Source organism: Camelus bactrianus, chromosome 4, assembly GCF_048773025.1.
Source record: "Camelus bactrianus isolate YW-2024 breed Bactrian camel chromosome 4, ASM4877302v1, whole genome shotgun sequence".
Lineage (NCBI taxonomy): Eukaryota > Metazoa > Chordata > Mammalia > Artiodactyla > Camelidae > Camelus > Camelus bactrianus.
In genome coordinates this window covers 37,779,842-37,802,103 of record NC_133542.1, presented here as the reverse complement: position 1 = coordinate 37,802,103, position 22,262 = coordinate 37,779,842, and the positions used below count along the sequence as shown (strand labels likewise).

Genomic DNA, 22,262 nt, shown 5'->3' with positions numbered 1-22,262 from the left:
AGATGTCCAGGGAGCAACTGGAAGGTCAGGGTTTTAGATGGCGATTCCCACAAGAGCAGCGATCAGACTTAAGAAATAAGGAATAAAGCCAGGGAGTTATGAAATCTGTCTAGGCTTTCAGAGCTGGAGTTTAGAAATTTCAAACTATAGTATAGACTTGCATGTTAGCCATGCGTACTTTATTATCCAAATTACTTAGTATTTTAGTCACTCATGCATTCATTCATTTAAGATGTGTAAAATAATTACTATATGTCAAGACTGTACTAAGTGTCAGGGATTAGAGAAATAAGGCTAATTCCTGGCCTTGAAAGAAATCCACATGTCTTTTCCTGAAAGAAAACAAATCTTATGTTTTCTGTATTTATTTATCTTCTGTTTTTTCTACGTACTTAATAAAGGTCTGAAAATCCAGCCTGGCTTCGACATATTCCAAGGAACCTCTAGTATAAGGAAAAATCAGCACCACAGGAAAAGGGAAATGAGAGAACAAATCTGGAGCCAGTTGGGATTCAAAATGGACCTCTCTTTGGTGACTCTGCCTCCAGCGAAAACATCTTTTGAGGTTCTGGATTTTGTTTTCGAGAGTTGGCATCCCCTCAACGCTACATCATAATCTTAGTATAGGCCTTTTCAAAACATGTGAACTATTAAGAAAATCAGTTGTTTATCACTAAGAACTGAAAGACGAATGAAAGACACTCTCCAGAATTCACAAACACATCTTCCTAAATGTGTTTAAGCTGTCAGTGGGTAATGCTGGCAACAGCTGACACAGGTTTACAGAATACTAAGGGACAGAAGATAAAGATCTGAGCAGTAACACAGAACAGAAGTAGAGTTATTCAAAGCACTTTCCCCCAAGCTCCAGCACATACAATAACTCCTGTGTGTAGCAGGCTTCGGTGGAAGATCAAAGAACTAACACTTGAGACTATATCAAGAAATCTAGTCATTAAAGAGCCAAAAACGTAGATCAGAATCGTCCTTCAGATTATTAACTCAGGATATCTTTCCAGTAAAGTGAGGAAGAAAAAAGTAAAAAAAAAGAAAGCAGTAAGCTGTAGTTCCAAGTGGGCCCCTAAAATATGGGGCATTCAAATATTGTATCTATTTTGAGTACCTGTAGACTGTTTCATCCCCCGTCAAACTGCTGATTATTTGGCCCACATTCCTGAAAATTATAAAAACACTACAGAAAGTTCTGAAAATTGTTTAATAATCCTGATAATTATCATTGCAAAAGGACTGGGTTCAATGGCAAACCATTCTTGGGTTCCCATTTGGCCCAAAAAATTGATATTTAGTCTTGTTATAGGTAGTTTACAATGACTAGTGAATATTTCTTTACTACTTCTTTAATTTTCAAAATAAAATAGTAAAATGAAATAATCTCCACAGCACTTTCCAGCCTTACGATCTTATACGTTCAAACCTTTTGGAAGGATACATCCACTTGATTAGAATGTACATATACAAAAAAAAGAAAGACTTCGTCAGTAAAGAACACACCTGAACTGTGACATTTCTGGAAGATGGCACCATGAGGTGGGTCTCATTGACCTCTGAATCTGTCTGTCTTGATGGATAATTTAATATGCTAAACAAAAGCCCCCACTGGGCACGTGACTTCGTACAACATCTGTTGACAAAGGCCACTTTTTTAACCTGAGAAAAGTGCAGTTTTTCCTGGACTTAATCTACATTAAGAAATGACCTTTAATTTCTTGCACAATGAGTCAGCATTATTTGGTACTAAGGAGTGTAAACTAATTTCCACACTTGCTGTTATGCAATCCATGGCTTTTTTCCCATGGCATTCTTATAAATTTGCATCTCATCACAACCTCAAAAGCCTTTATACATGGTCTTTTGTAAAGATGCACACACCTTGTGACCTTGTGTGTACACCTGAGGTCTTGTTTATACTTGGTTGTTGTGGTGGTACCCACAAGAGCATTTTTGTGGTAGGTGTTGCTGTTTGCATCAAAAGTCTAATTCAACCTTAACTTACATACCCCAGAACCTAGTAAACATACTGAATTCCATGTGACCACATTGTTTTGTATGTAAATAGTGCCTCCTAGAATTCTATGACTTTTGTGCCCTGAATTTAGTGGAGATAATCACCTCTTTGGTAAAGACTGAAAGGAGACAGTGGGGGCCTTGCTCTGAGACAGAGGCCACATTGTAAAAAAAAGTTCTGAATGTGCTCAATATTAATAGTTCAAGTCTTGCTAAAATGGTTGTCTTCTGTTCTCTAATTATGTTGTGGATATTTATGAGAGGAAAACATCATGAAAAAGACCAGAATGTTATTTAAAACATATCATTTCATGAACATATAATACCCTAGTTTATCTAAAATGTGTGAGTCTCAAAACAACCATTCCTCTGTCAGTAGGTCGAAATACAGAGTATTGGATAGTAGCCAGGGGATCCAAGTCCAGAAGGAAATGGTTTTAATACACTGCATTGTTCAGACCTATAATCTCTTGTATTGTTATATAACATTTCACTCCAGTACTTGGAAATGTTTCCAAACCACAGAATGTCTTCAGCATTGCAAATAAGTTACTATGCCAACATACTTCTGCCACCCTGTTGAGTCACATTATTAGATAAGTTCCCTTAGCACAAATTACTTTTTGAGGGACTAGATTAACTTGGTTGGAAACACCATACTTTCAATACCTTTTAACAGAAAAACCTGGGATCTCATTGCATGCACGGTTTCAGTCAATCAACGTTTATTTGAGCATTTGCTAGGAGTGTAGTGGAGAAAGTAAAAACAATTAAGAAATGGTTCCTGTCCTAGAGCTGCTCAAAATCTAGGACAGAAAACTGATACATAATCACAACCAAAAAATACTATGATTAAGATTATAAGCAAGATTAACACAAAGTGCTATAATAACAGAGGGGTTAGCAACTGACTGGTGGAGCTTAAAAAGAGCTGAAGAGGTAAAATTGAAGCTGGAGATTGAAGATAATATTTAAGCTGTCCAGAGAAGGGGAATTAAGGCTTTCATGGTAGAGGGTACAGCATTATAAATTATAGACACTTCAAAGATTAAAATATATTAAGAAAATTAAGGCAGTGATAATTTATATGGCATAGATGTTTCACAGCTGGAAATATATTAGGGAACGGATGGGAGATAACAGGGAAAGTAGGATGAGCCTTTAGTCTGTGTACCTATTGCCAAGCAAGAAGGCTGAACTTCATCTAATGAGAAATGGAAGCCTTTGAAAGGTTTCTGAGCAGGAAACTCAAAGAGACACGGTTATAATTTCATTTTTAAAAACCTAATTCTGGTGGCCATATTTAGTGAATTTCAATTTTCAGTGGCCCCATCACCCTTAGTTTTGGCCCTTCCTTGCTCCCTGTGATTCTGGTGGGCTGACAAACAAGGGTCTCTACCTCTCCACCACCGGGCTGGGTACATGGCACAAACTTGATACTCAGACTGGCCCAGGAGTGGCCCCTGACCCAAGAGAGCTTAATGTAAGTCTTTGGGGATGGGATTGGTGGATGACATCCGTGCTAATGGTCTTCATGCTTTTTTCTCTGGAATTTCTAGCTAAAGGGCTCATTCATGTAAGCATGTGGCTCCTTGGGTCTCTTTGTTATGATGTGGACAGAACCTGACCAAGGAGGTCAATGGTGAAAAAAGCAGAGCTGAGGCCTGGAGAGAGAGAGACAGAATTCTGACAGCATCATTTGAACACCTGCATCTAGCTACGCTTGAAGCCAACTCTCTTCTTCAATTTTTTAACTTAATAAATTTTTTGTTTGTTTATTTCATAAACATAATTTGAGTTTGGTTTTTTTATTTGCAGGTGAAAATGTTCTCACAAAATGCAGAGGATAAAGGTCAGATAAGAGGGAAAGAAGAGCGATGTACTAAGAGGAATTAAAGTAATCTAGATGAGTGATAAGGACCTGAGCTAAGACAACGGAGCTAACGAAAAGAGGCTGGGTCCAAATGTATGAATCACAAGTAGACAAACTCCAGTGGTTTATTAGATGTGTGAGGGAGGAAGCAGAGAGGGAGAATGAAGAGTGACACAGTATCTGTGAAACACTCTCCACCATAACGTCTAGGCAAGTGAAAGGGTGAGTTCTTAACTAAAATGAATGACTGAAGAAGCAGGATATGCGTTGGTTTACCTTGGGGTTCAGTCCAAGGAAATCTATATGGTTTATTGCACTCAGGTGTATAGCCAATGTGAAGAAGCAGAGGCTGTGTGTGCATCTCCTCCTTGGTACTCCGGGAGTCAGGTTCCAAGCTTAGTGTAATTAGCTAACAGAGCACTTGATGTTCCTTCATCTAAACGCTGGGCACCGTCAGATGTGACGGGCCTGCTAAGCTGAGCGCTGTGACGGATGAGGATGACTCACTGTGCTTTGCTTCTATGCCTGCCACTGCTTTGAATGGGATAGAAACTTAAACCCTCATCTTTGAAGCCAGTTTTTGCAGATAACTCTGAGCAGAGCAGTAATTCAATCTCCAGTTCCCAGAAGTATAAGTGATAGTGGTTTCAGAGAGATGATGCCACATCTGTGCCAAAATGCAGCTGGAAAAGGACTTCATTGTTTCTATTTAAGAGCTCAAGATTAATCTTGTGTGATTTGTCCAAAATGGTAGAATGGGGAAAAAAAAAAAAAACAAAAACGATTAAGCATGCACCTAAAATAGAAGTTAGTTCTTAAAAAAAAAAAAAAAGAAGTCAAGTTATACAGTATCTAGTATAAATCTGCAACTTATCAAGGGACCATTCACATTTTTATGTAAAGAATCAAGACTTCAATATAGAGAGAATGAGCGGGGCCCACTCATGAGGAGACATGCACAACACACAGACTCAAGAAAACCTATTTAGCCTCATGGGCAATCAAATAAATGCTTATTGAAACCACTGTGATACTAATAACTTGGAGGCAGGAAATTAAAATGTTAAAGTGAAATCATCATTTTGGAATTGAGTATGGCAATATTTAATTTACAATATTTAAAACCATAAAATATCCTTACCCTTACTCAATATTCATACTCCTGGGATTATACTCTGAGGATATTACTAAGCAGAAGAAAAAGATAAAATGTCCATTATGGCATTCTCTATCATATCAAATATATTGGAAAAAGTTTAACTGACCAATAATAAGGAATGGATAAACAAAAAAGCTTCAAAGAGGGGTACAGGCACAAGTATTACAAAGCAGTGTGGAAACATGAAAAATAGGGTAACTTCTGAAATAAAGCAGCAGAATACAAAATTGTATACATACTGTGTGAATGAAAAGTATACATTTGGACAAAGACTAAGATGACTCAATGAAAACAGAAACAAAGTAATGCATGTATTGAAACATAATTTATGACTGAGATTATAAGAAAGATAAAAAGGAACTATCAATAAATAGTCTTGCTATATACAGTAGCCAAGATCTAGAGATCATCATTCTAAGTGAAGTAAGCCAGAAAGAGAAAGAAAAATACCATATGAGATCACTCGTATGTGGAATTAAAAAAAAAAAAAGAAAAAAAGGACACTATGAACTCTACAAAACAGAAATAAACTTGCAGACATAGTGAACAATCTTACGGTTACCAGGGAAAGGGGGTGGGAAGGGATAAATTTGGGAGTCTGAGATTTGCAAATGTTAGCTACTATATATAAAATTAGATTAAAAAAAAGTTTCTTCTGTACAGCACAGGGAACTATTCAAAATCTTGTAATAACCTTTAATGAAAGAGGATATGAAAATGAATATATGTATGTATAGGCACTACTGGGACATGGTGCTGTACATCAGAAATTGACACATTGTAACTGACTATACTTCAATTTTAAAAAAGAAAAATAAATAAATGATGTTGTATGACACAAAGACAAAAGCAATTCCAGGTAGATAAAAAACTTTAATATGAAAGGTAAAATTGTCAAACTTTTAGAAGGTAATCTAAGAGAAATTTTTTCTGGCTTCAGGGCAAAGAATAACTCCTTAACCTATACATTAAAAACATTTACCATAAAAGAAAAGTGATACAACAGATCTCATGAAAGTCAGAAACTTCCGTTCATCCAAAGACACCCTCAAAAGAGTAAAAATATAAGCCACAAATTGAGAGGAGATATTTGTAACACATATAACCCACAAAGCACTAGTATACTGACTACAGAAAGAATTGAAAATTGGATGAAAATCATGAATATATGCTTCACAGATGATGAAGTATGAGTAGCCATTAAACAAGTGAAAAGATTGTCAAACTCAGGAACAATCAAGAAAGTTTACATTAAAATCGCACTGAGATGTGTTTCCTACCAGGTTTGCTATCAACAGCTGCATGAATCACACTGATCACCTCCAGGGAGCACCATCCTTATGCACTCAAATGTGACTGTCACCTCCCCCCCCCCCGAAGCTGTGGAATGCATTGGCTCTGTCTCACAAACTCGAAACTGGCAGAAAATCAAAAGTCTGCCATATCGGCAAGGATGTGGAAAACACTGAGAATCTCAGTCATTTCTTACTGACATGTAAATTTGTTCAACCACCTTTGGAGAACAGCTTGTCATTATCTAAGACGATTAATGGTAGATTTGGAGGAGGAATGGAAAAGGGTGTTGACTAGTGACAAACAGAGAAATGAGAAGAAATTTAAAATAAAACTTTGAAATGGTTCCATTCAGCATACATTTTTCCAGATGTCCTTTGAAGCCTGGCAACAAAGGTGAGGAAAGCAGATCATAACAGGATAAAAAAAACTGTCAGGATGGATGGGGTCAAAGGTCAGGAGGGCACAAGTCGAGGTGAACTTGAGAAATAATTATCCACGGTATCCGTGTTAGTACATGGACTAAGACATGGGCCAGCACTCTATGACCTGCAGACCAAATCCAGCCTGACTACCTATTTTTGTAAATAAAGTTTTATTGAAACATAGTCACATCCTTTCATTTATGTATAATCTATGGCTGCTTTTTGCCCTACAACAGTGAGGAGGAATAGTTGTGCAGAAACCTATGGCCTGTTAAGCCTAAAATATTGACTATCTCACCCTTACAGAAATATTTTGCTTACCTCTGGACCAAAACATTAGAGAAAGGTTAAAAAAAAAAAAAAAAGACTACTTGGTTAAATTTTTTTAAATCCATTTTAATGGAACAGTGAAAAGATTCTTGACCTCCATCAGGGAAGAAAATTACAGAATTCATGTATGCAAAGTCAAAGCTAAACTGGAAGATAACAAGATCCAGAGCGTGTTCATGCCAGTGGGTTGCCAACCTGATATAGAGTTGTAACTAAATCTAGCAGACTTTTTAAAATCTAGTAAGCAGAGTGGAAAATCTGGAACGAAAGGCCAAATACTTCCTATGAATTGACAAAGTTCTACATCATGTGGATATAGCTATAATTGTCCGAGTTAAGAAGATCAAAAAATAAATGGTGAGAGGTTGAGTTTTGCTACTGGCTTGTCAGGGTTTTCAATTGCTTCTTATGACTTCTGCAGTTATGGTAACAGGTTACAACTGGGGTATTCACTCACAGATGTATTTGTCAGGATAAGACTAAATGATTGTAAATGACTTCCAAAAATTCAGTGGCCTGTGGATAAAAAATATCCTTGTCTCTCTCTCATAAAGTTTCCTAGAGAGTTCACTCGAGATGTGCAAGGAAGCCTTACTCCTGGAGGTCATTCATAGACCAGATTCCTTTGAAATCATTGACATGCTATCCCTTAGGTACTGTCACTTAGTTGTATGGTTAGAACTGAATTCCCATCTGGCTTCCTGCTGGTAGAAAAGGGAAAGAGAAGATGGAAGAAGTATACTTGGTGCCTGAAGTTCTAGACCAAAAATTGGCACACATAACTTCTGGAAATGTGCCATGCTGTCATGTGTCAGCCTCCATCCTATTATTTTGGAAGATGAGGATAATGGATTTTTGATGAAGATAGCAGTCTCCCTCTCATAAGGAGTAATAGTTTTCTCTCTAGTAGAAGAATACCAGCCCTACCCATGATAAACACAGATGTAAAGCATATGATTCCAAATGTGGAGATGTTAAGGAAATCTACTTATGATATTTGCTTGAAAAAAAGTCCGTAAAAATTCTTCAAGGTTTCAACTTTTAAGCTGCATTATAAGAGATATGCAAAGATCTTTTCTCTCTTTTGCTTGGAGAGAAGAGGAGAAAATGTAACATTTTCCCAGTCACTGAAACTTCTACATATTTAGTTATTCAGAATATGAGAACAAAGTTGGCAGAATGACAATGTGGTCACAGAACAAATTAACCTTAGCCTAAGATAACGAAAACTGACAACACAAAGTTGCCACAGATTAAGAATACTGGCCAGGTGACATGGTCATGGCCTCCTTGCCTCTCAAAGCAAATAAAGTTTCGTGGGAAGTACCCTTGCATATTAACCAAAGAGGAATGGCTTATTAACCAGGTTAACCACAGTTTCGTGAATGGAAACTGGTGCTAATGACATTCTGAAAATTCTTTGGACCAGGTGTTCTTGTTGGGTATCCTGGTTCTTAACTATAATATGGATATTTTATTTATGGCAACTCAGGTTGAAACACTCAGGTAATCTGGAAGCAAAAAAACCATTAGCTGTTCAGAGGATGGATACTGAGTGGTCTATACTCAAATCTAGGTTACTCTCTAACATCAATATCAGTAATTTACAAACTTTAATGTGATTATGAAATATTCAGATTAAAGATGTATCAAGATAAAATCCACCCATTTCTATGCGAGGTGGCAAGTCAAAGGAAGTAGGGACTACAGTGATTGGGAATGGTGGGTTGGTAAGGGTTAGGAAGACAGTAGGACTCTGAGGATGTTACTGATCTCACCAAACCTTAGTTTTCTCATCTGTACAATGGGGGAGATAGTTGTACTTTCAAACTAGATCTATAAAACACTTAAAGTAGAATCAGCTTCCTCAAAACTTCAGTTGTCATTGTTGCTGTTTTTGTCTTGATTCATGCAATTTGTTTGAAACTTTGATTTTGAATAATGAATAGGATTCCAATAGTGGAAAATGCTGGAGTGTAGAATTCCAGGCAGAAGGACTGGAATCATTAGCTACTGGATACTCCATTGGTATGAATCTAGAATGCAACAGGATTTAGTGTGGATTTACTAAGCAAAATGCCTTTCTAAGCCAGATGCCTAAAAGGGACTCTGAAGCACCAAGGTTCTTCTGTCCTTGAGTCTATATTTATAAGGAATTATTTTATTTACTCAGTTTTATGAATTTCCTGTTTTACACTTCTGAGGGAGAACTCTCCACCAGTCTCCATTTGCTGACTGGGGTAAAAGAATGTGTCCATGCACATATCAATGATAGCTTGATAGCCCAGATATGGAGGCACATACAAAAACATATCTGCAGGATCAGTCCTCACTCAAATGGTAGTTGAAATAAGAATAATTACATACTGTCAGTTTTGATACCCTGTACTGGTCTGCTTGGGTCAAGTGGTAAAAAAATGAATAATTCACAATTTCATGGGACAGAGTGGAATCTCTGTATACAGATGCTTCTTAAAATCCAAAGAAACAATTTTTCGCATTAGCTGTGTGATTCTTGAAATTTTGCAGTTTGAGGATTGAATCGGAAATCTTACTTCAAATTTGAGGGGGGAAATCGCTTGGAAAAGCAACTGGTTAGTGCACGATAAACTTCCCAGTGCTCTCCTAGGACTCTAGATTTTTGGAGTCCATTTTTATTTGGAGAAATAGTTTGGATCGCCTACAGACAATGTTGGGAGATTTTAAGTGTCTAGGGAGTTCATGACCCTCTTATTTAAGAAATTAGTCTTCATACAGGAAAGGAGGGAGAGAAGTGCACCACTGCTTTCTTACTAGGAAAGTTATATCCAGAGAGAAACACCCCCTCCCCCAAAGGTTTAGAGGGAGGCTTTGAAATGCAGGTCCAGGAGAAATCATGATACTATCGCCTAAGGGAAACCATTTCCTATGTTCACACACCATTTGTTTTCAAAATGTTTAAACTCCACATTCTGAATTGTTTCTTAGTGTTTTAAAGCCGTAGTTGTCTGACTTCAAAGAGGAAAGAATTCCTGATTCTCAGGGTGTTATACAAACCATCTCCAAAACTAACCAGAACATCTTAAAAAAGATTTCGAATTAATACCTACTTTCATTTTTTGAAGGAGGGGGATCCTGAGAGAAATCATTCTTTATCCTTCAGAAACAACAAGAAAAATTTACAAAATTTACCCTTTTAGAATATTCTTGAAGTGTTATCCAATACAGGCTAATCATTATTTATGTTGTCACAATATCTTAGAATTGAGACCGAAATAATAGGGCATGGGAGCAAAATATTTTAAACAGCATGAAACTCATATTTCCCCAGGGCAACCATTCCTGGGTCAGTTTGAAAGTAATAAAAACAGTTTCTTAGGCTTTTAGTATCCATGGTGTTGCAAGGTCTACAGCCTCATCAAAGAATCATCCATTATCTGGAGTAGTCCTAGGGTTGTTACATGTGGTCAGTAATAAGTTTCTATCTGTTCCTCTTTATATTTTTAAAATAATTTATTGAGGTGAAATTTTCACAACATAAAATTAAGCCATTTTAAAGGGAACAGTTCAGTGACATTTGAACTGTGGTGCAGCCCACCACCCTTACCTAGCTCCAAAACATTTCCATCACTCCAAAGTAAAACTCATTATCCATTAATCAGTTTCTCCCCAGCCCTGGTAACCACCAACGTGCATTCTATTTCATCTGCTTTCTCTTTCGTGATCCATCCTTTTAGTAAGGGTTCTTACCAGGTTTTGCTGTCCATAAAGTCACCTGAGAGCACCCGACTGCAGCCATTTACAGCTAAAGAAGGCTGATCCTAGAGCCAAGGGCTCTGAGCTGCCAGTATCAACCCTCTGCTGCCTGAATGCTGTCCTCTCTCCTGGACTACCCTATCCCCTGGACATCGCATGGGCTCTACATCTCTGTTGCCATGACTCACTTAGTGGAGTCTTCAAAACTGCCAGTGATCATGTATTTTCTGGGTTCGTTAATGTATGTAAGCCACTGTGGGAGAAAGTGTCTTGCTTCACTCCTGAGTATCTCTTTATCATGTAAGTAACAGATAAATCAAGTACCCCTGACAATTCTCTGATATGTGGAAGAAGGATTTTTCATCAGTTAAGAGTTTTTCATTACCTTCAGCCTATTCCCTCCTTATACTGTGATGAAAACCCATGTTTAAGAGAAGGACTGCTGAGTCAGGAGCAAATCTCAGTAGCAAATGGCAAGCTGTGATAGGATTCAACCCTCATCTCTGATAACCAGAGCATCACTACAGACCTAGGTTTGCTTCTCTGGTGCTATTTTCACTCAGAATTATTCCCAGGAAGATCTTAGCCCATCCTTTAAAAAAACTCCTGATGGGCCAATATGATCAGTGTTCTGGACACATTCAAAATATCTGAATATCAGTAGATTTTAGCTTGAGTTTAGGCTCAACCTGGAATGCTAAGCACAAGGAGAAAATTTAGTATTGCAGTAATAAACAACTGGTATAATTTTGTAACTGTAACATAAATTGACTAAGAATTTCTATAAAAGGGAAAAACTGAAAAAAAAAGAACTCCAAGTCAGAAAAGAGGTTTTTATACACATACACCTTTATGCATATGAGTAGAATCAATAATATACATTATTTATATATTATTATAACAGAGTATGAATGTGTTCGGACACTGCCATTTATTAAAAAAGCTTCTTATGAAAAGGAGTATATATATACTTACATAATTGAATCACTATGCTACACCATAAATTAACACATTATAAACTGACAATACTTCAATTTTTTAAAAAAGCTTCTCAAAAATATGTGCAAACAAAAAATGAATAAGCCGTAAAAATCTAGCTGTCTGACGAACCAACTAGTTTTTCTTTAAATGACTGTGCTCTTTTTGGAAAAATAATTTCCATTTCACTCGTTATAGCAGGCTAGATCATGTGGAAATTCTCCCTCTAAAACAACTGAAAATGCAAGATAAAAATATAATAAGTAACTGTCAAATGCATACTTGCTCAGTGAGAAAGAAAGAAAAAAAAATTCCAGAAGCCAAAAGAACAAAGAGGAAACTTAAAATTGAGGGGTAAACAAACTGTTCCTGCCCTTGAGAATTTGCTGCCTTGATAGCCAAAGGGTTTAATAGCAAAGAAAGGAGCGCAGTCAAGGTTGCATGCAGAGGAGGTAGTAACTAAGACCTCCACATCTCTGAATGGCTTACATTCACTAAAGACTGTAATAGAAAAATATGTCCTTCGAATCACTGGGTGGGGAGGCAACAGCACGGTCAACAGCTCTTTAGCCTAGGCTGCAGGCGTAAAAGCAAATTCTTCCTTCCTCGAGATTTCATAGACAAAGGCGTTTACTCTTTGTCTGTGTTAAGTCACTTGGATTTGAATCTGCAGTCCTTCCCAAATGCTAATTAAAAGAATATCAGAAAAACAATAATAAAATGTATGTTCTTCCCTTTACGGTACAGAGGAGCAGATATAATTTCACATTTTAGATTTAGTTCTGATAAAGTGGTGAATCGAGAACATTCACAAAAATATCTCAATACGATTCTCCTTCCCCGTATGGAGATTTGTATAAAAATGAATAATCCTGCCCCAGATCATAACACATTCTTGGAACTGTTATTTATACAAATGAGTCTTTTAAGACATTAAGATTTTGGAGATTGTTGCTGTGTTTTGTAAAATGTAACCTCAACAAACTTCTATGTGTTTGCCCAAGTAATAATATTTGAATCGACAAATTATTTGAGGTTTCATTGTTAGTCCAGAAGAACTTTAAACTTCCTTTTTTTACCATTTATACACAAAGACATAAAACATCTGTTCAATTCTTTAGTTAAATGATGATTTGAGATTATTTATCTCATGTAAATCAAAACAATACCCCAAAAATGATAATTTCAAAAATAACCAAATAAAACTCTAGAAAGAAAAAACATAGTCATTAAAATTAAAAACACAATGGATGCTCTAAATAGCAAACAGTCTTCTAAAGAAAAAGAGCAAAAGGATGATCTTTTTCTACTATATTTAGTGCTTATTACAAAGCTATATATACTAATTAAGACAATGTACTGGTAGTTGGATGGGCAAAATAACCAGAAAAATAAAATAAAGAACCCTCCAAATTGCATATTTGTATAAAATGTTATTCTATGACAAAGGTAGCATGTCAAGGTACTGGAGAGAAGCAAGATGGTTCAATACATGGAACTTGAAAAAAATGGTCATTCACATAGAGAAGATTAATCAGTAGCACTACTCAATTTTGTGCTGGTAAATTAACTCTTTAAAAAACAAACAAAAAAGCTCTGGTTTGCACTGGTTTGTAGCATTTGACAATTCCCATAATGCAAAAACTCCACCCATGGTTGAGCTCAAGTAGACAATACAAAGTCATCTGGCTCTCAACTATGGGTCATTTAAAGAGACACATGCAATACATACAGATACAGAGACTGTGAGAAGATGAAAGAAGATTATGCAAATTCCAACCCAAAGAAAAGCTACTGTGGGTATAATTTATCAAAGGAAAAGTTGAGGCAAAAAGCATAGAGATGAACAGGGGCATCTTTTAAAAATAAAAAAAGTTCAATTCACAAGGAAGATAGAGCAATGCTAAATTTGTAAGCAAATAAAAATACTGCCTTAATGTAAGCTGCAACAATTTGGGGCTGTTTACTGCCAACCAGTAGGGAAATTAAGAAACGCATATCAAAGTAAACCATGAGTCAAGGAAGAAATCACGATGGAAACTAGAAACTAATTTTAATTGATTGAAAATGAAAATGCTATATCCAAACTGGTAGATGTTGCTAAAGACACGCTTAGAGGGAAGTTTAAAGCTTTAAATGAAGGAGGGCTGAAAAATCAAATGATCTAAGTAACAAGAAGTTAAAAAAGGAACAAAACAAACCTTGAGCAATGAGAATATGACCAAAAATTAATTAAATAAACAAACAAACATATAATTAGAGAGGCTCAACAAAGCCAAAAGTTCTTTGAAATACTAATAAAATTGACAATCTCCAGATAAGACTGGTCAAAAATTTGAAGCTCTCACAGACTCTCAAATAGAGAAATTAAACAGAGAAGAAAGGACTGTGAATCATGGGTAAAGACAATTTTAAGTAAATAGGTAAAGTAAAATAGAAATTGATTGAATAAGATAATAATTATATAATTATGCCTAGTTTGGGGAGTATAAATGAAGGTGGAGAAAACATTACAACAGACACATAGCACACATATAACATGCAAAACGGGAATAGAGAGAATCAGAGATAAAGGGTTCAAAGTCCTGAACTACTTGTAAGAGAAAGTGATTAACTTTATACATGTTTATAAATGTGTTAAAATTTATAGGTTGGCTAATAAAAATAGAAAGTATTTCTTCCAAATAAGAAAAGAGGTGAAAATGGAGGAATAAAGAAATTGTAATCAATGCAAGAGAAGACACGCAAAAAGAGAAAGAGTTTGCAATTACCTCTACTTAGTCCTCCCTTCTTAATAGTACAATTACTGATTTTGAACTGTAAGCCTGGCTGCCCAGCAGCAGTTTACAATCTTTATCTTTCCTTATAGCGAAGTGTGGACACTGACTAAGCTCTGGTCATTGAGCTCTAAGCTTCAGGGAAACCTCCTTAAAATGCAGTGGATCCTAGTCCTTTGTCACCTTTTTCCCCTTTCCCCGTTCTGAATCCTGGAATATGAATGTAATGGCTGGAATTCTGGCAGCCTTCTCTTACTAGAAGGCCAAGAGTCATAGTTCAGGGATGCTGGAGCAGTGAGCTTGAAAGGAGCCTCTGTATCTGTTAGCTCTGCCACCATGCCTCCCCCGGACGACCAGTTTACAATGTCTGTTTATGTTAAAGAGAAACCCATTTCCAACTTGATTATTTATTTGGGGTTTTCCATGAGGGGCAACCAAACCTAATCCTACCTGATAAAAGGACAGACAGAAAGCACAAAGCACATCAGTCATTACAATAGATAGAAATAGATAGGAGTGGACTAAACATACACGTGTAGGCAGAGACTCTTGGATTTAAAAATATTAACTGCTATGTGCTCTTTAAAACCCAGACCTAAAATATTGAAAGATGAAAATAATTATTTCAATAAATAAAATTAATAGTTTTACAAGAAAAAAAGGCAAGGAATCCAAAATACTTGAGGTTTGATTTTTGTTGTTTTGTCACAATCAGAAATAGAAAATTCAAGAAAAAGGGTTTGATTTGGGGAAATGATTATTAGTTCAATTAGGGGTCTTAAAATGTAAACTGAGACTAGGCAGTTAACTTAATTGAGTGGAAACAGGCTGAACTAAAAAATAGAGATAGGCGGGGTCTACACTGTAGTGCAGTGGTTCTCAAACTTGAGTTTGGATCAGAATCCCCTGACAGGCTCGTTAAAGCACAGATTGCTGGGCCTAACTCCAGAGATTCTGACTTACTGGTCCGAGATGGGGCCTCAGAGTTTGCATTGCTCAAAGTTTTCCAGGTGATGTGGATGTTGCTCCAGCTTTGCGCCCCAGGAGGAAACAGAGCCAGAACTACTTCAGTGGTTCTGACAGCTGGCCACACGTTAGATTTACCCGAGGAGCTTCAAATGCATACTAACAGCTGGGCTCAAACCACTGTTACTGAATCAGAATCTTGTGTTTTGTTTTGTTTTGTTTTGAATTCCCTTGGTGATTCCAATGGCAGGCAGGCTCAGACACTCTTCGGGTCTTCTGATGTTTAAGTTAAAATCTGGGTTTTTATGTAAATGTTTCTTTTTCTTTTTTTTTTTTTTTTATCATACTGCATGGTCCACAAGAAACAAATATGCAGGCTCTCAGTTTTCAAACCCAGCTATCTGACTAGATGTGACATGTAGCTCAGGTACCCAAAGAGCTGCTGGAATGTAAAGCCAGAGCTTGTAAGATAAGTTTGAAATGTAGTTATAGATCTGGGTATACAGGTGTAACTTTAAAATGTGGGAACAAATCCAAGCAAGCAAATGCAAACTAAATTTGAGAGTCCAGCTAAAATGATTATTTTAAGAAAATTAATAGCTTTCACAAACATCATCATCTATTGCATCTTACTTTTACAACTGAATGAACATCCAGTTGTATTACAACTGGAACTGGAAGGTTTTCAAAATGTCAACCTGAGAAGTTTTTATTCCAAGGTACAGAGGGGAGGGAGGCTTTCCTTTATTTGAACATGGCTACTTAGATATTAATAATAAACCAGGGAAACATGCAGAGTGTGTGACCAGTGACAGCATGTACTATTTGGAAAACCTGAACTCATGCTTAAAGTGGTTAGTGCATTCAGTGCCCATGACTGATACAACAAATCACCACAAACTTAGTGGTTGAACACAGCACACACTTCTTCTCTTACTAGAGAATTCTAGTGGTGGGAGGGCTGAAATCAGTCTCACTGGCCAATATCAAAGGGGTGGGCAGAGCCAGCTCCCTCCTGAGGCTCTGGAGGAGAATCCATTTCCAGCTTCTGGAGCAGCATTCCTTGCATTCCTGGGCTCCTCGCCCCTGAGCTGTCAAAACCTGTGGTCATACCGCCTTCTGCTTCTGCAGTCAAACCTCCTTTGGCTCCCTTTTATAAGGATACTAGTACTTGCATTTAGGGCCCACCCTGATAATTCAAAATAATCTCTTATCTCAAGATCCTTAACTAAATCACATACGCAAACTTTCTTTTGCCATATAAGGTAACATTCATAGGTTCCAGAGAGATCTTTGGGGGCCTTTATTCAGCTTGGGAAAATTTTATAAAATATAACCAAAGAAATTACAAGGTTTTGTTTTTTTTTATCATGCATAAATTCGGAATGCCAGAAATGCCACTGAAGTGAAAATTCAGCTATTTAACTTTCCAAATGCTGAGGCTGAAGTCAAGGCAAATTGTAGATTCTGGCCAAATACTAAGAGAGAAGCACAGTTTCTTATCATCCCTACACACAGCACACAGGCTGTAACCTGCTTTATTATTAATTTACAATATATCACAAAAGTTCACCAGGTCCCTCCTCAAGTATTTGTTTACTTTCCTATGCTAATCCATGATTTAATCTAACTATTTGGTATTTTTTCTTTATTTTTATAAATAATATTATGTTAAAGAAACGTGCTCATAATTTACACATATTTGATTGTTTCCTTAGATTTCTAGAAGCAGAATAACCAGGTCAAGGGTTGAATGTTTTTGATATTCTGATACAATTTCCAAATGCTATTAAGTTCTAACAAGCACTACAGGACAAGGGCCATTTCTCTGCAGCCTTAACACGTGCTGGGATTGGTATTAAAAAAAGCGCCCCTCAGTTCTTAAAAAGGGCTAACTTGTGGCTGCGCATCTTCCATTTATAATTTATTGGAGTCTATTGAGGTGGGGAGTACTCCCTGAGAATCGTTCTTTACCTACAACCACGATTTATCTCACTTGCCAGATTAACTTGGACCCCTCAATTTCCTTTGTAAAAATATTGTGACTGTATAATTGGCTTACAAGTTCAAAATCAGGGAAAAGGGAATATGTGGCATTAGAAATTAAGATACTAGTCATTTGGAATGAGGAAGAAGAGGACAGTGACAGAGAGGAGGTTCCAAGTGGGCTGTGGGGTTCTGATATTGTTCTATTCTTTGACCCCAGTGGTGGTTATTTAGTTTTGTTCCTTTTATGACTATTTGTTAAGATGTTCACTTATGATTTTTGCAGTTTTCTATACATGGTATATTTGACTTTAAAAAATTTTTGATAAAAAATAAATTAAAAGAGAAAAACAAATATTAGTACGGATCTTCATGTCTACATGCACTCAGTTTTGGGCACAATCTTCTCTGCTTAGCAACAGTCAAACTACTTTGCTCCAAACTCTGATCATTCACATGAACCTAGTATTTCAACGGCATAACTGAATTAAATGTGATTTAAGTTGTTGCCATATTAGGAGAAAAGGGAAAATGATTTCTATGAAAACTAAGCTGAGTGTTATGCAAACAATCTCATAAAATTATTAAACACACTGGCTATGTAATCTGTGCATCAAATAATTGTTTAAAAAATGAGAAAATTCATAAAAATCTCAAGTTTGTCTACATTCAGATTGTGTGAAAAATACCTTGAGGAAACAAAAACAATGTGAACACTATTTATGCAAAATTATTTCAAACTAGCAGCAGAACCAGTGCCAAGAAATGGTTTTGGCCCATGAAATTTGGCAAAAACCTATTTTAGTGACCTAACAAATTAGTGTCCTGATTGTAACAGATAAGAGGGGCATCTGCCATATCTTAGTAACAAGATGAAGAGAGAACAGTGATCAGCTATGTGAGGAGGGGAAAGCAGAGGTAAAGAAGTTCTGCTAAGGAGATGAATGGCAGATGAGCAGAAATTAGCCGACAAACACACATGTCCATGTACTCAAATGCTCCTTCCATGTCCATTTTTAACATCAACTTGTAAACCAAGCACAGATTCTCTTATCACATACAAGATCCACTTTTTTCAAATTATTAAAACCCAAAGAGGCATAAGAGCCATATGGTGTCTGCTGAAATTGCAGTGATCAAAAGCAAAGGGATATATCCATAGCTGGGCTAACCAACCGGCAGACTCACCCAGTCATGCTGAAGGCAACACTGAAGAGTCTGGGACGGCGGATGTCACTGAGCAAAAGAAGTTCAGCTCCAACAAATCGATCCTGGGTTTTGAAATCAGAAAATGTGGAAAGAGGCTATTTTAAAAATTTCATCATACAATTAAGTTTGTTAAATGTGCATGTTTTTTATTTCACTTACTCAAGTTGTGGGGGAGAAGGTGAGACTCCATTAGCTTCTCAGTGACGGAGGCTTGAGTGGATTTCTGGAAAGATTCGTTACAAAATGAGACAGTACTTTTAGCAATGGTCGAAGACCTACCTGGTCTGTATGTTTCTTGATATAATGACAGCTTTCACAAAAGAAAGCGTACTGTGCTCCTCTCTCCCCTCCATGGCTGTGTGTGTGTGTGTGTGTGTGTGTGTGTGTGTGTGTGTCTCCGTGTGTGTGTGTGTGTGTGTGTGTGATTTAGCTTGTCCCTAAACAGGAAAGGATGATTAAATATCCTTCTTCTATTACTCCCAAGTTCAAGTTCCAGCCCCTCCTCTGCTGCAAAATCTTAGCATACAATAGAAACATATAAGCTTGGGTCCAGGCTTGAAGTGAGCCTTCTTGACCCCTGTGCTCTCTCCAAGGCCATTTTGCCTTTGTAAGCGAGGGAAGTGATGGAGGCCTTTTACCCATGCAACCACTCCCAAGAATGCATTCTTCCACAAGATGAATTCTAGAGGCAGGATGATACTTCAAAAATAGAGATCACAGGCCTTGTGGTTACTGGACAGAAAAGATCTGCCTTTCAAGTAAGATTAAGGTTGGAGAGTTCCTGATACTCCAGTCACAATGCTTTAGTCATAGAGGATAGTTGGTAAATATTTGTTAAAATTAAATAGGCAGGTGTGGTAACCTGTTTCCAAAGCTGTTCCTTTTACTTACATTCAGTATTGTCTGACATAAAGGGACCTGTTCTTATGTAATTATTCAATAAAATATGACTAAGGATGAGCATATAAATAGTGAGATGACACTCCAAGCGTGTGATGAAGCATTGAGCTTTCACTGCCTGGACATCCAATAAGCCACTGTTTGAATCCACAAAGAACTGCAAAGCTGAGAGCAGAAGAAAGCACCAAAACACAGCTGTCTGGGCCTGGCGAGAGCACCACACTGCAGGTTATGTAACAGCTGTTGTATAATTGTGCATTTAACTCAAAACACATTTTTAAAAGAGAAAACAATTAGATTTTTCCAAAAAGAATGAAATTGAGAGCAAGAGAGAGGGAGAGAGAGAGAAAGAGACAGTGAAATGACAAAGTTTCTATCTGGTCTTCAAGCATGAGGCGCAGGGGAGGCAAGGACCTTGGGGGTAATTGTCTTAAAATCTAGGGACATGGTCCATGAGCCAGATCCGGCCTGCCTCCTGTTTTTGCAAATAAAATTGTATTGCAAAACACCTACACGCATTCATGCGTTGTTTATCTGCAGTCTCTTTCATACAGAGTTGAATAAATTACAACAGAAACCTTTATCTATCTCTTTACAGAAAAAGTTTGCCGACCCCTGTCTTAGACGAATAAAAGGCTAAGCTTAATCGCCTGCAAGGGTGACTCCTCCCTGAGAGAACCAAAACAGCCGATTCTCAAGCCTATCTGGGAATTCTCTTATGCAGAGGAGGGCAGGGAGAATAAACAAAAATCAGAGCCAAGGTTTTGGAGTCAGACTGGTCTGAAATGAAATTCTGGTCTTGCACTTAAATTAGATCTGTGATCATAAGCAAGCTACTTACTCTTTCTATGTCTGTAAATGGGTAGCCAAGTGAGTATGGAAAAAGAAAGTAAGACTCCTGCACCTAACTTGGAGTAACTCCTCAGTAAGCCTTAGCCTCCCTACCTAAATCCAATATTTAGGGGAGCCAGCAATGGAAAAAAACTAATTGTTGTTCTTAATTCTTAGTAGTCAATTAAGAGCCATGCAAAGCTTTCCCTCTTGTTCTGTCATTTTTGCTAGAGCTTCAATAAAAATCAACAATTTGTTTAAAATGGGAGCAGTACAGTTAAAAATTATCCCAACTTGAAACATTAATTGCATTTTAAGAACTTGAATTACTTGGGAGTTCCATTAAATTCACACTTTGAACAATTCCCTGTATCAAGGACTGATAAATAAAACCAACTTCCAAAACCAGAGGTTACTTTCTTTTTAAATTAGTTTTAATAGAGGATATTGCCATATTGCTATTGTGGTGATGGTGTGTTGACAGTGCAGTCTGAGTTCCCTAAAAATCCTGCTGACTTTTCTGTTCCCATTTATAAGATAAAGGTAATTCAGAGCTCCTGAAATCCTAGTAGGTCTACTTACCAAGCACTGAAAATACATTTGATCAGTATGATTTTTTAAAGCTGCCTTGGGGCAGGGTCTGTCTAGAAGACCTCTCTTCCACAAACAGCACCCTGCTTTTCTGAGACATGGACTGATTCGCTGACAGCATTGTCCCGAAGACACCTGGCCAGGGTCCTCTCCTCATCAGCTTCCGCTGAGAACAAGTGTGCCCTTTGAGATTCTTTTTCAATCCTCAAATTCTCTGATTCCAAGTCTGTCAGAGAACAGAAAGTTTCACAGTAGCATAAAAAGCATGAAAAGTCAAAAAAATAATAACTGGCCTTAGTGGCCAGCGCAGCTGTGTTTCGTACCCTTATCACAGGTTTCAGCTGTGTAAATTAATTCGTCTGCAAATAGTGCCCTGTCTCCAGATGCAGCTTCAGTACTGGAGCACTGGTTTCTTAAGGATTTAAGTTTAAAGTCAAGGGCTTCCTGCCCTAGGTGTTACAAATAAGTAGTGTCGTTTTCTTTTTGCTCCCAGTTTGTTCATCCAATCATATCCCAGTATGCAAATAAACCTTAGTCCATGCAGATAAAAAGGAACAAATAAAGCCAAGTGCTCTATCGGAACCAAATCGCTGAGCTTGTCACCTGTGTTCCAGGAGCCTGACCAGAAATGTCCTCAGCCAGGCCAGAGATACCTGCCCCACTCACCAACTTGAAGTTTCAATATACTAAGGTTAGTACAATTTATATTTGCTGCTTTGCCTCAGGTTTATAAACACTACATTTATTTAAAGCATAAAAGGTCAGTTTAAGTAAACTCGTGTAAAGAGCCCTTTGCAAATACAAAAATAAAAGGCTTGCAAAATGCAGGTCTGGGTTTAGTGTCTTGATCAAATAATGAATTCTAAATTGTATCAGGCAACTTTCTATAAATTTATTTCTTAAAATATTTTTAAGTGAAAGGAATTCTCTTCAGTGTAAAAGTTCTCGTGCCAGGATTCAGTGGACTTTGCTAAGCAGTTCTGTTAACATTCAGCAGAGCCCAGCATATATGATAAGAGAGGCAAATACTTACTAGAGAAACTTACTGGAAATAGAGAGACAAATGGGAAATGATTTTTCAAAAGGAAAAAAAAAAAAAAAGAGAGAAACGGAGCATACTGAAATCAAACAGAGTATACTGAAGGAATGTGATTTTTCTACATGTCAAAAGAGGGTCAAAATTG

The 22,262-nt window shown here is 37.2% G+C and overlaps 1 protein-coding gene and 1 long non-coding RNA gene across 3 annotated transcripts in view; one reads left to right on the top strand and one right to left on the bottom strand.

The window, feature by feature from the left end:
- Positions 1-22,262, bottom strand: part of LOC123616246 (uncharacterized) — a 65,751-nt gene that overhangs the window by 40,560 nt on the left and 2,929 nt on the right. For both annotated transcript variants that reach the window (XR_012506398.1, XR_006724164.2), the window contains exons 3-5: positions 21,070-21,304; positions 18,916-18,979; positions 18,736-18,818 (exon numbers count right to left, since the gene is read on the bottom strand). This is a non-coding gene — a long non-coding RNA (uncharacterized LOC123616246). The remainder of the gene's footprint in view (positions 1-18,735; positions 18,819-18,915; positions 18,980-21,069; positions 21,305-22,262) is intronic.
- Positions 21,611-22,262, top strand: part of ALDH1A1 (aldehyde dehydrogenase 1 family member A1) — a 48,738-nt gene continuing 48,086 nt past the window's right edge. Inside the window, exon 1 of the mRNA XM_010952763.3 lies at positions 21,611-21,769. Coding sequence (XP_010951065.1) covers positions 21,707-21,769 — 63 coding nt within the window. The 5' untranslated portion in view covers positions 21,611-21,706. The remainder of the gene's footprint in view (positions 21,770-22,262) is intronic.